Genomic DNA, 15,238 nt, shown 5'->3' with positions numbered 1-15,238 from the left:
ATAACTTTAGCAGTCAGCAGAGGTCCAGGGCTACACCACTACCATAGGGTAAGCAGTGAATGCAGTAGGAGAAAAGAACCTTTCTCTATTAAATCGATCTCCATTTTGCGGTCAGCCAATATTTGAGAAAGAATTTGCTCTAAGGAAGAAATTGGAGTAATTTTTATTAACTGTGGATGAATTTATAGGAACAAGGAAACAAATCTAGCCAGCTTTGAGCAAACTGGCTCTCAAAGACTGTTCTTCCCCTCTGCTGCCTCCAGAGTGAGATCTGGTGCTTGAAGATTGGGGTGTGTCCTGAATGCAAGGGTTCAGACAGTTTTATCTGTAATTGATTTCAGTATCTGTCTACCCCACTGTATTGTAAGTTCTTTGAGGGCAGGGATGTTCTATTAATTCTATTGCATTCTCCCAAACGCCTAGTTTATTGCTATGTACACAGTAAGTAGACGCTCAAGAGATTGATTGATTGATTGATTTTACCTATTATGGGGAGACCTTCCCTTTTGGGAAGTCTGTTAAGTCGATTTCCCCAAGTGGGCCTTGGGCCCTTATGTTCGCAGCTCAGCTGAGTGGTAGGTTTTTTTATGCATGTAAGATTTTGCTAATGGCCAGATTTGCACTCTCAGCTTCTCCTGCTTACCTAACCCTTCTGTTAAATCTCTCCAGCTTCCTGCCTCTCATCAACCAGGGCCTCACAGATTCGGAGAACAACAGCGAATGAATAAAGATCGGTTGCTATGGTATTAACCAGCCATCAGCAGACAAAGCAAATCGTACAAATCCCTCCCCACTTAGCTCTACAACCAAGACTTTGTCTCAAGGCATCAAACACTGTGACAGAAACTACTGAAAAGACCTTGACATTTTTTTCTCTTCTTGAACCCGAATTTGGCTCAGAGTCTTTTTGGGAAGGTTTCTGCAGTCACTCTTGAATATTAAATAAACTCCCAGGACTGCACAGTCTCCCTTACGCTGTCTCTCCCTCCCTTCTTTCCTCCCTCCCTCCTTTCCTCCCTCCCTCCTTTCCTCCCTCCCTCTCTCTCTCACTGGAGCTCAGAAAGACATCTCAGTTGGAGCAGTAAGAAGTTGTCATGGTAACACATAGGAAAATCTGCAACCTCTGGGATTCTTTGTAAGCTATTTGACTTTATATATATAATAGTGATTCAGTTATATTACATTATATATATATGTATATATATTAAACACACACACACACATATATATATATATATATGTATATATATATAAATATAGTGAGAGGGGAGAAAATTTATTGTGTGTATCCCCATTGTCTAGAAAAATTACTCAACATATTTTGGGTTTGTAGAAAGGAATATTTAATATTTTAGCATCCTGAGGCATCTTTGAGGAACTTATTCTGGGTGGAATTAAAAGGAGAGGTTGGGAGAAGCTACAACAATGGTATAAATGGGTTTTTTTGGGAAGGAGGTCTCAGGCTGGTTTGATTGCTTTGGTAGATGGGTTAGGTGATACATTTATACACTGAGCACCAGAGCCCAAATGCACAGATGAGTGGCTCAGAAAGTTGAAATGGGGTGCAGATTCTTGCAGGCTTTTGAGAGGCTTAGAAGAAGGTGGAAAAGTGAGAGGCCCCCAACTCCCAGAGACTGGGGAAAGAGGGAGCATCCGGTTACTGCCGGGACCTGAGACTTTTATTGCATGCAGTCAGATCTTGGTGGAAGCAACCACACATTTGCAAGAGCCATTAGTAGTAAACTACAGACACCCCCCTTGCAGTGCTTCGCTGATGAGAAGAGGTTAACCAGCTGGACTAAACAGAGCTACTTTCAGCCCTCTATTTGTCTTCATGACTTGGACCTTCATCAGTCATCAAACATTCAACCCCTCTGCACTTATGTCCACATCCATAATGCATTTATTTATAATAATGTCTGACTCCCCTAGACTATAAGCTCGCTGTTGGCAAGGGATTCATCTACCAACTCTGCTGTATGGTAAATTTCCAAGTGGTTGGTGCAGTCCTCTGTACGCTCAATTATTATGATTGATTGATTGATCAGCCTCATTTGACTTGTGGTTCCCAAAAGGATGAGATTTTCGGGAATCCAAATGCCTCCCTGTCTTCCTAACCCCGAACCCAGGAATCCCATCCTATGTTTGTGCCTTATCCTCGGTCAAACCCACTACTTACCACAGCACAAAAAATGAATATCATTAATTGACTGACTGTTCGATTTGGTGGCACATAGTAAGTGTTTACCACAATGATTCTAATTATTATGGCCCAAGAGATGGAGTAGAGGCCCAATCCACTGGTTTTCATTCCGAAAAGCCACCATCCTCTAGGTTTTTGCTGGGGGTTGGCAATGCAGCCTGTTTTACTGACCCTGAAACATAGGTGGAGAGTCCCGCTGGCTAGACTTGCATTCCCCTCAAGGTGAGAAAGACATCTGAAAACAAAGCCAGGGACAAATGAAGCTGGAAATGCATCCTGTTCCTTAAGTGGGCTGACAAACTGCAGCTTAGATTGGGGTTTAGACTGTGAGTCCCCTGGGGGACAGGGAGCATGTTTAATTCCCACCGGTATATTCTCTCCCAATGCCTAGTACTAAATACTGAATACTTGGTAATAAATACTATTACCACTACTAATCAGTGGCATTTATTGAGCATTACTGTGGAGAGACCTCTGTACTAAGTGCTTGGGAGAGAACAACAGGGTTGGTAGGCACATTCCCTGCTCATAAGGATTTACAGGGGCAATGGAGGACTAGTGGACTCCTCAGCTGAGGCCACCCCCAAAACTTGCATCAAGAGATTGTCATAACTTTGGGGGCCGGTGAAACGGTGACCCAGAGATGACTTTTGGAGGTTGGGGGTGGTGGCTGTTGCCCACTGTGATGCTGATTCTGAATACCTTCAGTGGTCTCTGTCCAATTTGGGCAACTGAGTATCTGTGAGAATGAGGGTGTGAGTGTTTGGCTGTGTACATGGTGGTCTGCCTCTCTCTGGTGTTGTCATGCTCTGCTCTCTTTCCCTTCTTCTGGCCAGTGGTGTGTTTGTGTTTAGGGTGGGGGAAGGTTGTATTTTACGGGAAGTTCTGCAGGAAGAGCAATGTAACAAACTCAACGGGCACAAATCTGGTCAGTCCCAGGGGCTGTGCCTAGCTGCCATGGACTTCATAAAGACTGAAGATCAGACGCCGGCAACAGCATCCTTTGCCAAGGTGTGGATCTAAAAGTGCAGGTGGTTGTTGTTGCTGTGGTTCCTGTTGGTTCCCTCCCCGGAGCCCCCTGTCTTGTCTCCTCAGTAGTAGTACTGCAATTCTCATCCATTTCCAGCCATCCACTCTGCCACTTCACCATACACATCCAAACATGCACACACACACACACACACACACACACTGTTTTTGGAGATGACACCACTGCCAGGGAGATCCCAGCCCGGCACATCAGTGGAAGCGGCATGGCCTAGTGGCCAAAGTATGGGCTTGGGAGTCAGAGGACGTGAGTTCAAATCCCAGTTCCACTACTTGTCTGTTGTGTGACCTCAGGCAAGTCATTTAACTTCTCTGTGCCTCAGTTCCCTCATCTGTAAAATGGGGATTAAGAGAGTGAGCCCCATGTGAGACAGAAACTGTGTCCAATCTGATTACCCCAGCACTTGGAACAATGCTTGGCAGATAGTAAGGGCTTACAAATTCCATAATTTTTACTATTATTATTAGCATGAATCACAAAGCCCTATTCACGACTAAAAGTCCTTCCGGCTCTCTTTGAATGAAAAGGTGGATCCTTGCTTGGCTAGTGAATTCAGCCCAATTAGGGCCCACCCCTGTTTTCAAGTCTGACACACAGTAAGCAAGTGCTTGACCAATAGAAATGTAATTAAAAGAAAAAAAAATCCAGCACAGCTGGGTTGGTTTAAGCACCAATTCAGTGCTGGTGAAGTGACCTGAGCACATTTGATGTTGTGTATGGTTTGTACATACTGCTAGTGACGATACTTTAAACTGGGAAACTGAGAGCAAGGAGGACAGAGGAAACACCTTAGGTCATGGTAAGAAAAATGTCTCAGGAACTGCTATGGACCTACTGAAAACTGGGAGTCAGTTGCTGAGGACAGAAATGAATGGTGGACTACTGTCAAGAAAGGAGTGGCTCCCTAACAGCAAAGCTTAATAAGGAACAACAGCCAAGATGACAAAAGAGAAAATGGCTCCAGATGTTCACAAACAACATAGCAAGAGATGTTTTTGTCTGTACAATGAGGCCGGGTCTGTGGATCCTGCATTGGCCTTTTGAGCCACGCACACACCCACAGGTGAACTTCACCGCCAGTGGTGTCTTCCTCAGATACGAAGGGCAACTCTTTGTGGTGGTTGTTCATCACTGAGGTGCTCAATCCATTATTCAGTGGACCACTGAGGCCACATGGCTTTTAAACTTCCCCACTGAGGTTGGAGGCTTTTCATCTAGGAGACATTACTGAGCAGCAAACACAGCCAGCCTTGGTGACGCGAGCCACAGAGTTGAGCAGGGCTGGCCACCTTGAGCCTGGCTCATGCCCAAAGCCCCACTGAATTCTGAGGTACTTCCAGCAAAGGTCAGAAACCTCTGGCCCTCCTGGCCCTCGCACCTGAGGAAGGCAATCCATAATAAGAATGAACTGCATCTAATCGACTGAATGCACATGCTATTTAAAAAGAAATCACCTCACTCTTCCCTGGCTGCCTCTTATTTCTGAAAATTAGCGGACTTCAGAAACCCAAACAAGAGACTATACACAGATATGTGGACACTCTAAAAAGAGAAGAAAATATCACTCTTTGGGTGCCCCAGTGTTTTGGCCAATCTATGAGAAGGTGAGGCCTAGAGTGAGGAAGTCAACCTAGCACTACTGAGGGCTGATCAGTGCTATACCATTTGACAGAAGGTTGAGAAATCTCAAGAACCCTGCAAAACAGCAACTTTGATGGGTGTCGTTCCCACAGATGACCAAGGTAGTGCCTCTTCTGGGGTCTCCTGGGATTTTCCAAACACTAGCCAGAAACCCTTTTTGAAAAAAAGAGCAAGAAGGCTCATTCATTTATTTCTTCAATGAGGCACATTCATCCAGAAGACAGATTGCTCACAATATTCTACTTAGGTATGGAACTGGAAGCACAAAAGATTTGGAAAAATCCAATCTTCCTGGCACATACTGCCAAGAAGAGACCAGATGCTAACCCGATTTGCCTGAATCCACTCCAGCGCTTAGTACAGTGACTGGGACATAGTAAGCGCTTAACAAATACCACAATTATTATTATTAGTATTCAACTTTGTCTCTAACTTTTCATGTCTTTCAGAGATAAGAGGGGTGGTGCTCCTTTCTGGAAAAAAAATGGCTTCTTAGCTCTCCTGTGGTCAGCTTTTACTCAGACATTTTATGGTTGCATCTAGGCAAGTTGCTGGAGGTGACATCCTGACTATTCAATCGACCGTCAACTGAGTCCTTAGGAAAGGGCTAAACAGTTGGGAGCATAGGGCTGGTTGACACCATCTTTACCCTCATGGATATAAAGTTCACACAGCACCCAATCTGATACCCACATTCTAGAATGGTGGCCAACGAGAAGGGAAGCTCAACATTTTCTCTTAGTGACCACAAATGGCAGTGACTGCGGCAGCAACCTCTATGCTTGGCTAAACAGAAAGAACTCAGGCCTGGGAGTTAGAGGACCTGGGTTCTAATCATGATTCTGCCAACTGTCTGCTGTGTAACCTTTTCGATGTACTTTTAATCTCATCTGTATCATTCCTCCCTCTGACCTGGAACTCTCTCCCCTCCATATACAACAGACCACCCCTACCCCCACCTTCAAAGCTTTATTAAAATTACAACTCCTCCAAGAAGCCTTCTCCGACTAAGCCCTTATTTCCCTTATCTCCCTTCTGTGTCACCCATCCACTTGATATTCATCCCACTCCTTCAGCCCCACAGCACTTCATGTGCGTGTCCATATTGTATTTTCACATCTGTCTCCCCTTCTAGACTGTACATTCCTTGTGGGCAGGGAACTTGTCTACCAACTCTGTTACACTGTACTCTCCCAAGCACTTAGCATAGTGTTCAATAAATACCATTGATTGATTGACCTTGGGCAAATCACCTAATTTTTCTGTGCCTCAGTATTTCATCTGTAAAACAAGATGAAATACTAACCTTTCTAACTAATACTAACTAATATTTTGTTCTCCCTCCTACTTAGACTGTGAGCTGCATGTAGGACGGGGACTGTGTCCTACCTGATTATCTATTATCTATCACAAGTGCTTAGTACAGTGGTTGGCACATATATAGTGAAAGTTGAACAAATACCCACAGTTACTATTATTGATTTGTTTGGGTGTAAATTCAGCTCTGTGAGACAAACCCCTTATAAACAAATGCAAATAATCCCTTCAGCCTACTTTATGACATCTTAGTTCTAATAACCCCAAGTACCAGAACATAAATAGCTTTCAAAATATGGGAGACTTGAGCTTTCTAATTTATTGTCACTACGGTTATCATGTAGTGTAAATTGCATGCTGAATTGAAATCAATTAAGCGACAACAAAATTCAGGCATAGAGCAGATTCAGTTGCACAAAAAAACATGTTTGTAGCAACGTACAATCACCTCTCGGGGGCACAAATGGCTTTGTTTCAACAAGTGCAGGGAATTGTGAACTCAAATTCTGGGTCATGTGGAGAGAGAGCTAATGTTTAATGTAAAGTGCCTGGGCCCCATCAGGGTAATTCCTCAAGCTATTATCACCCCATTTGGCATTGGGAAAGGGAATGCTGTAATGAGTTTACAAGGAGTGACTTAATCTTCTTAAAAATAATAAAATTATCATTGATTTGGTGCTTTCTCTCAGCTTTAAGTAACTGAATCACTTACTCAACCCTTTCTTTCCTTCTCCAAATGATAGTGCATTCTAGGTGACTACAGTTAATTTTCACTGAATTAAGTTGAATTTGTTGACCATGTCACTGCATGATGGGCTGAGAGCTGGTAGTCTTGGTTTCTGTCTGTCTCTTCATATATCTCTTGAGTTTAGAAGTCCAGGTAGAAAAGTCAGAGAGTACTTCCAGAGGAGATTTTGGATTAATTTTCTTGGTGGATTTATAATAAGCAGAATGGATTCCAATTGTTCCGGAATTGTTGTATTGTACTCTCCCAGGAGCTTAGTACAGTGCTTTGCACATAGTCAGCACCCAATAAATATGTTTGATTGATTGACTGATTGATTGATTTACAGGTGAGGTGTGGGAGCATGGGGTGGGAAGGGAGATCCCTTGTAGCATTAAGATGTTTTTAGTATTAGTCAACCAGGATTATTCAGGGCTTGTCCATTCAGATCAAATTCACAGAATAATATGACAGACATCAGTCTCTTCCTATTATCTTCTGAACCAGTATTAATATGACGAACTGGGAGTACTTGAAATCCAGGGGGAAAAAAAAGAACAAAATAAACCAGATTCAAATTATTCATTCGTGGCTTGAAATAATGACTAGAGTTAAGTGAAGTAATTAACCAGGGGTTGAGGAGAAAATCCATTTTTCCAATTGCTTTACAAAAATCCCTTTCAGACTAAATGGGCTTGAAAAGAGCAGAGAAGCAAGGGAACAGAGAAGAAGACTCCTTAGTTACCTGCCGTCTCTCTCTCAGTTGAAGACAGCTCACCATTGATTCCATTCTCCTTGGCCCGTGGGTAGGTAGTCTGTTGCTCACGTTGTCCATATTGACTCTCTTCCTCCTCCTGATATGGAAATCCATTGGCACTTCTGACTAGACCATCCCCTGCTCCTCCTGGCTCCTTCATCTCAGGAGAATGGGGGTGGGCCGAGGCCTCCGTTAGGGGACTGGCAGTCCAGTGTGGTGTCTTTGCTTCATCTTTCCGGTCATCTGCCATTCTTCTCTTTTTTGAGGCCTCTCTCCCTGGAAGCACAACAGAGGGAGATCTTAATTATCACTGAAGAAGAGTCAACCCATTTGCCGATACCCGCTCTGATTCAGGTTCAACATGGACCCGAGCAAGGGAAAGGATCAATGGAGTTCATTCCTGCAGCATCCAAGGGGTGTGTGCGGATCGAATGTTCCTCGGTGACATTTATTAACCCTTCTTTTCCAAGTACGAGGCAGTAGAATGGTGTGCCAGATCCCCTTCTAGAAAATTAAGCCGGAGAGCCCCTGCTGCTCTTCAGTCTGGAGGTCTCTCAGGCACTGGGTTGCAGAAAGGGAGGGGACGGAGATAGCGAGGATGTCCAAACAACATCTTGTTCCCCCTCCCTAATTGTGCATCAGCCATATGGAGGTTGCTGGGGGCAGCCAGAGAGGGTAGTAGAAAATATTTAAAAAGTTAGGAAATTATTTTCAAGAAATAAAATTGAACATTGGCTGTACTTAAAAATATTATATATGTAGATATGAGTAAAGAAATCTAACCATCTGACCCAGGACCCAAGAAGGAATCCTCTGAATGCCATAGTCACTGTGGTCATTGAATTGAACGTGGCTAGGTGGAGGGGGAGAGGATGGGAAGGTAGCCAGCAGGGTTTCCTGAGATTAGTGATCCTCCCTCACCTAACCCCAGATGATCCTCGGGGTCACCTTTACTGTGTGAGGGTGGAGATTTCCTGCTGAGAGGAATCCTTCCTCTGGCCCCTAGCCTAGGAAAACACTGACTGCTTTGGGCACGATAAGAAAATCCAACACCTCCTCCTCTGCCTGGCATATTAGTGGTCCAGGAGTATCCTGGGATTCCCCTCAGTCCAGAGGGGTTGGGAAAGTGAGGGGCTGCTTAACTCTCACTCCCTATGGAACCCACTGAGGTAGACTGTGTGTCTCCAATAAAGATCACCTGGCTCCATTATCAGAGCTATTGATGAATCAATGATGTTTATTGAATGCCTACTGGGTCCAAAGCAGAAAGCACTAAGCACTTGGATGAGCACAATGGAATCAATATAACCATGTTTCCTGACCTTAAGGAGCTTAAATTCTAATGGGAGAGATGCACAAATAAACATTCTTTACAAACAGTGACAGCAGGAGAAGGAATCAGGAAGCAGCAGGAAGTAGTACAACTCTAACAGTACAAAATTGCTGAATAAATAATCAAATGTACAAATAAATGAAATCATACACATGTACACACATCCAGAGGACAGGAATTAAACGCATAAATTCTAAATGATCACATTACCACCAATACAGAGGGCCATTTAGAATTGTACCAGTTGTTTTCCTCTTTGTTCCCTTTGAAAGTATACACCCTAGGTCCTATTGAATGTATACAATTTGTGTCATTCTGCCTCCACCATTTGATTGTGAGCTCCTCTAGGGCAGGATTTAGGTCTTCTTTAGTGAATGCTCCCAAGTGCCTATGAGAGTACTGAACACTGTCAACACTCAATAAACTCTGATGAAACAAAAAAATCAGGAGATGTGGGAGGCAGGATGAGTTGGTGGGAGAAAGGGTGGCTTGATAGAAAGCTTACCAGGTTGGGAGTCAAGAGATCGCATTCTAATCCAGGCTCTGCCACTTTTTTTTTTAATGCTATTTGTTGAGCACTTACTATGTGTCAATCACTGTTCTAGGCACCGGGGTAGACACAAGTTAAACAGGCTGGATACAGTTCCTAACCCACCTGGGGTTCATAGTCTTAAGTAGGAGGCAGAACAGGTATTGCACAATTCCCATTTTACATTTGAAGAAATAGAGGAACAGAGAAGTTAAGTGACTTGGCCAAGATCACATAGCAAGTGGCAGAGCTGGAAGACTCAAGTCTTCTGGCTTTTAGGTCTGTGTTTTACCAACTAGGGTAAGATGTTTATCTTGATTATTTTGTACCTACCCCAGCCCTTGGGATGTGATAAGTATTCAACAAATGCCATTTTTAGGATGATTATATTTCTTTTAAATGTAATACAGAGAGCCACTGGTTATAATTATCACACTTTACTTAAATGACGAGCTGGTAATAATGAGATGATGCAAATGATGGTTCCTTCTATAAATAGGTATGTGGCTTCTAAAGAGATATGTGATGCCAAACCATACTACACCACATGAATGTAAAGCTGGTTCCTTTCTCTGCCTATCCATTTGGGTCTTGTAGGAGCCATCTCTTGATTCCTGATCCCAAAGCATCTTCTCAAGGGATGCAGGTCCTCTGCCAACAGCTGCTTGCTGGTCTGATCTGCCCACGGCCACTGATGAGCCAGGCTCATCTCAAGCCATCACTATCAAGGTCCTCCTAGCAGCTCACCCCATTAAGGAAAGGTTGGTAGCTCCACAGCTCTGCTGGGCAGGATGTGGGAGCCAAAGGGATGCAGTCCACTGACCTGAAATGGACTTTGTGCCAGTGGAGAGGGCAGAATCAATCAATCAAATAATGGTACTTATTGAGCACTCACTGTGTGCAGAGCACTGTACTAAGCACTTGGGTGAGTGCAAAACAGAGCTGGTAGACAGGGTCCCTGCCCACAATGAGCTTACAGTCAGGAGGAAGAAATGCTTCATTGACCCAGGGAAATGGAAATTGGAGACCCCCAAGGCAGATGATCACATCTGAAGGACACCAATCCTCTGCTGAGCCTGGGAAACTTTGCTGAGGCTGGAATTTTCAGAGACAGGTTCTCCAAAAGATATGTATCTCCATGGAGCAATATGAAAGACTCTCAGTCATGGATCAGTCTTTTCAGCAACATCTGCAACCATGGATATGCTCTTTCCATAGGCACCATGGTATCCAAACACAAAGGATGGGTATCAACTGTCGCAAAGGTTTTCAACAATGCTGGAAATGTTTCAGCCTGTGAAGCTGGAAGCATTTTCCAGTGGCTGGAAAATCGTTCTGACCCTGGAGAGCAGATCTCTCATTGCATCCTCAAGCAAGGAGGCTCAGAAGAGGTTGAACAGGACTGGACGTCCCACAAAGCCCTGCTCCCCTCTGACAGGATGAGGATGGCATACTGGGCAAGTAGATCTGAACTTGTAATGGCCCAAATGACTCAGCTTTATTAGTCTGTGGCATTTATTGAGCACTTACTGTATGCAGAGCACTGTACTCTGACTGGAGACATGAAAGATTTCCCTTTCAGAAAGACTCACTTATGAAGGTTCTGGAGAGTCTGTGACATTGGTCGACTGATCTAACTAGAACATTTCCTCCCCTCCCCTAAAGCCCTGCTGAAAGCTCACCACCTCCGGAAGCTTTCCCAGACTAAGCCCTCTTTTTCCTCTGTTCCTCCTCCCCTCCCCATCTCCTCTACTCCCTTGCTGTGCTCTACCCTCCTTCCCACCCCACAGCACTTGTGTATATATGTACATATTTATTATTTTATTGTTCATTTTATTAATGATGCATACATATCTATAATTCTATTTAAATTGGCACTATTGATGCCTGTTCACTTGTTTTGTTTTGTTGTCTGTCTCCCCCTTCTAGACTGTGAGCCTGTTGCTAAGTAGGGATTGTCTCTATTTGTTGCCAAATTGTACTTTCCAAGCACTTAGTACAGTGCTCTGCACACAGTAAGTGCTCAATAACTACAATCGAATGAATTAATGAATCTAAGCTTCCTCCAGAGCAGCTGATATTTCCTTGATGAAGAGGGATTGGAATGGATCACCGCGCCGTAGCTAAGCTTTTCTCAGCCACGTTCATCTACCTTAGCAAAATAGGGCCAAAGTCCATTATTGCTGAGCGGCCCACATGCCCAATTCCGGTCAGGCAGTGAGAGAATGAAAAACTAGATTGGTCAATAGCCTCCTCCAGCCTAAGTGTTAAAGAGCACTTACCCATAGGCCGTGAACCGACTTCTTTCAAGGGCAATCAGAGGCTTCTTTGCACCCTGCATCCCTCAGGTTCTTTCTCATTTTCCATCCATTACTAGGTTTTTGACTCCCTTTTTTCAGGCTCTGTGAACCTGGGTTTTCTGTTCTCTTCTCACTCTATGACAACAATCAGGTCGCTTTCCTAGGTTTCTCTTTCAATAGACCATGATCCTTTTCCCTCAATTTTTCCCCCTCCCATAGTCCTCTTATGTCATCTCCTCTTATTTCCATCAGCCTCTACTCTGAGTCACAGCTGCTGGAGGGCTTAGGGTGCGGGGGAGGCCCCAGGGCCCCTGCTCCGTGACTTGCCATGAGAAGGAGCATGGGAAGGAGCATTAGAGGGTGGTTCCCACTGAGTCCTAGTATTTTAATCTTGAAAGTGGCAGGATGACGTTCTGGGGCAGAGGGATTGTTAGGATTGCAGAGTCACCCTGGGTAAGAGAAGGGTGGGAGGTGATGCTGTGCAGTTTAGTTAAGGGGTTTAAATTTTCCAAAATTGCCTATGCAGGATGAGGCAGGAGGGACGGGGGGCAGGAGAGAGAGAGAGAGAGAGAGGGTCTGTAGGACAAGGGAAGGGGGAAGTTCAGAACTAAAACAGAAAGATTTTAGGATGGCTGAATTTAAACTCCATGAGCCCGGTGAGCACGACCCATCCTGCTTGATTTCCCTCTGACTAATTCAGTGTCCTGAAGAGAGAATTAGCCCCTCTAGGTGGGACTTGCTGATTGATAGGGGTGGCCTGGAGTGGAGAAAAGAAATTCTGGTCCCTTCTACTTCCAACTGAGGCTTCCACCTGAGGGACAGGACAGGTCAGGGCTGGGGGAATTGTAGTGGCCCAGCCTAGGGCCAGGGGAAAAGCCCAAGCTCCCTTGGGGCTGACCAAAGGCTTCCCTGGGCCTTGGTCAAGCTCTCTCTTTGAAGCCAGGGTTTTGCTACGCAGGGAGACAGAACAGCCCTAGAACAATGCTGGATCCAGTGATTGGATCAGTCAATCAATCATGTTTATTGAGCACCTACTCTGTGCAGGGCACTGTACTAAGTGCTTGGGAGAGGACACACAACAATATAACAGACACACTCCTTGCCCACAACAAGCTTACAGTCTAGAAAACTGTAACATTCACTCCTGTGAGTCAACATCACCCAGTCCATCTGGGCCAGGAGTCTGTCTTTGACAGCGGCATAAGGATTTGGAGGAAGCATACACTGGTTAGAGATGGAGGATCCAACACCCCTAATTCTCCCTCCTTATTACAAGGCACTTGATTATTCCACCTCATAACTCGATACCATTTCTCTCACCCTTATTTCACAAACAAAGGCTGAGTCTTTGAAATCCTTGGTATTGTGAACCTTCCAAGCTTCTTAGTGGTGCATTTTCCCAAGAGACGGAACCATTAGAGTTAATGCTTACTCTACTGTATCACCAATCGATTAATCAATCAATCATATTTACTGAACGCAGAGCACTGTACTAAGAGCTTGGGATAGTAGAACAGAGTCGGTAGACACATTCCCTGCCCAGAACTAGCTTACTGTCTATGAATGAGTTTCCATCCTTTATAATAAAGTGTTGAGAATTTGAAGCTAGCATCTAATTAGTTGAATAGAGAACAGATTGAAATGGCACACCCACAGGTGAGGGTAATAGATAGAGTTAGTTTTATTTTACATAAATAGAACAGTACATGACCCAGATGAAAATAGCTTGAGTTATTTTTCATCCATTAGTCATATCTTCTCTAATACCCGTAGTCAGTGGGATAACTTTTCTTCAATGTGGAATGACTGCAGACAACTGCATGGGATGAGTTTAATTTACCTTTAAAATAAAAATGAGCAAAGCCTATACTGACTGAGACCAAAAATCCATCCAGCCCAGTATTCGTTCTCTGACAGAAGCTCCAGAAGATCGTCTCAGACAGTGGCCACAAAAGATGACGGGGGAAATGAATGAAAGCAAACTACTAAATGATTCTATTTTACACGTTTGCCCCCATATTTTTCAGATCCTACACTGTGCAACATCAGTGTGGCCCAAAACTTGGTGGAAATAAAATCACACATCCAGAATTACATTGCCAATCACTGTTATGGGTGCCATCTTGGATGTTCCCTGATTTGGCCCAAACCAATCCTTTCAGCCTGTTCCTTCCTAAGTTATTAGAACATTGGGAAGCTGCCTAATCTTAGGAACAGGGAATGGAATCTTTGGTTACTAGTGACTGGAATCTGAAGTCCTTTCAGGAGACAGGGCTTCACCATCACTTCCCCTCACCCACGGCAACCTCTATTACCACAACCATGTCCTCCTATCATCTCCACCTAAAACAATCCATGCCCAGAATTGCATCCTATCACCTCACCCCCATAGCTCACCAGACCCATCTCTCCCCACAGTGCTGTCTCCTTTCCTGGTCCCACCACAGCTTTGAATAAATGTGGCCTGTGGAACCTTTACTCCATCATGGAGGTATACTTTGAAATCAGAAGGTATTGGGTTCTAAGAGTCAGAAGGTCATGGGTTCTAATCCCGTTTTGCCACTTTTCTGCTATGTGGCCTTGGGCAAGTCACTTCACTTCTCTGTGTCTCAGTTGTCTCATCTGTAAAATTGGGGTTGAGGCTGTAAGCCTCACATGGGACAGGGACTGTGTCCAACTCTATTTGGTTGTATCCACTCTCTCCTTCTACATCCCAGCCTGCACACTCAGCTCCTCTGCTGCTAACCTCCTCACTGCGCCTCATTCTCACCTTGGCCCATGTCTTACCTCTGGCCTGGAATTCCCTCCCGCCTCACATCCACCACACTAGCCCACTTCTCCCACTTCAAAGCCCTACTGAAAGCTCACCTCCTCCAGGAGGCCTTCCCAGAATGAGCCCTCATTTTCCTCTGCTCCTCCTCCCTTCCCCATCAGCCCTACTTCTACCCTCTGCTCTACCTCCCTTCCCCACCCCACAGCACTTGTGTATTTATGTACATATTTATTATTCTATTTGTTTTATTAATGTTGTGTATATATCTATAATTCTATTTATTTTTATTATTATATTATAATTTTATTATTTATTCTATAATGCTATTGATGCCTGTCTACTTGCTTTGTTTTGTTGTCTGTCACCCCACTTCTAGACTGTAAGCTTCTTGTTGGGTAGGAATTGTCACTATTTGTTGCGGAATTGTACTTTCCAAGCACTTAGTACAGTGCTCTGCACACAGTAAGCACTCAATAAATATGAATGAATGAATGAATGAATGAATACAGTGCCTGGCACATAGTAAATGTTTAACAAATACCATCATTATTATTACTGATCTCTTTGTAACCCAATATGCTGCTCCTGCTTTCTATCTAGATGTGGCTCACTT

The 15,238-nt window shown here is 44.2% G+C and overlaps 1 protein-coding gene across 19 annotated transcripts in view; it reads right to left on the bottom strand.

The window, feature by feature from the left end:
* MAP2 (microtubule associated protein 2) overlaps positions 1 to 15,238 on the bottom strand; it is a 328,607-nt gene that overhangs the window by 82,048 nt on the left and 231,321 nt on the right. For all 19 annotated transcript variants that reach the window (XM_039912684.1, XM_039912688.1, XM_029068662.2 and 16 more), the window contains one exon: positions 7,679 to 7,966. In XM_039912684.1, coding sequence (XP_039768618.1) covers positions 7,679 to 7,940 — 262 coding nt within the window. In that variant the 5' untranslated portion in view covers positions 7,941 to 7,966. The remainder of the gene's footprint in view (positions 1 to 7,678; positions 7,967 to 15,238) is intronic.

The sequence above is a fragment of the Ornithorhynchus anatinus genome, chromosome 7 (assembly GCF_004115215.2).
Source record: "Ornithorhynchus anatinus isolate Pmale09 chromosome 7, mOrnAna1.pri.v4, whole genome shotgun sequence".
Taxonomy (NCBI): domain Eukaryota; kingdom Metazoa; phylum Chordata; class Mammalia; order Monotremata; family Ornithorhynchidae; genus Ornithorhynchus; species Ornithorhynchus anatinus.
The sequence above is the reverse complement of the archived record's forward strand: the minus strand, read 5'-3'. Positions and strand labels throughout refer to the sequence as shown.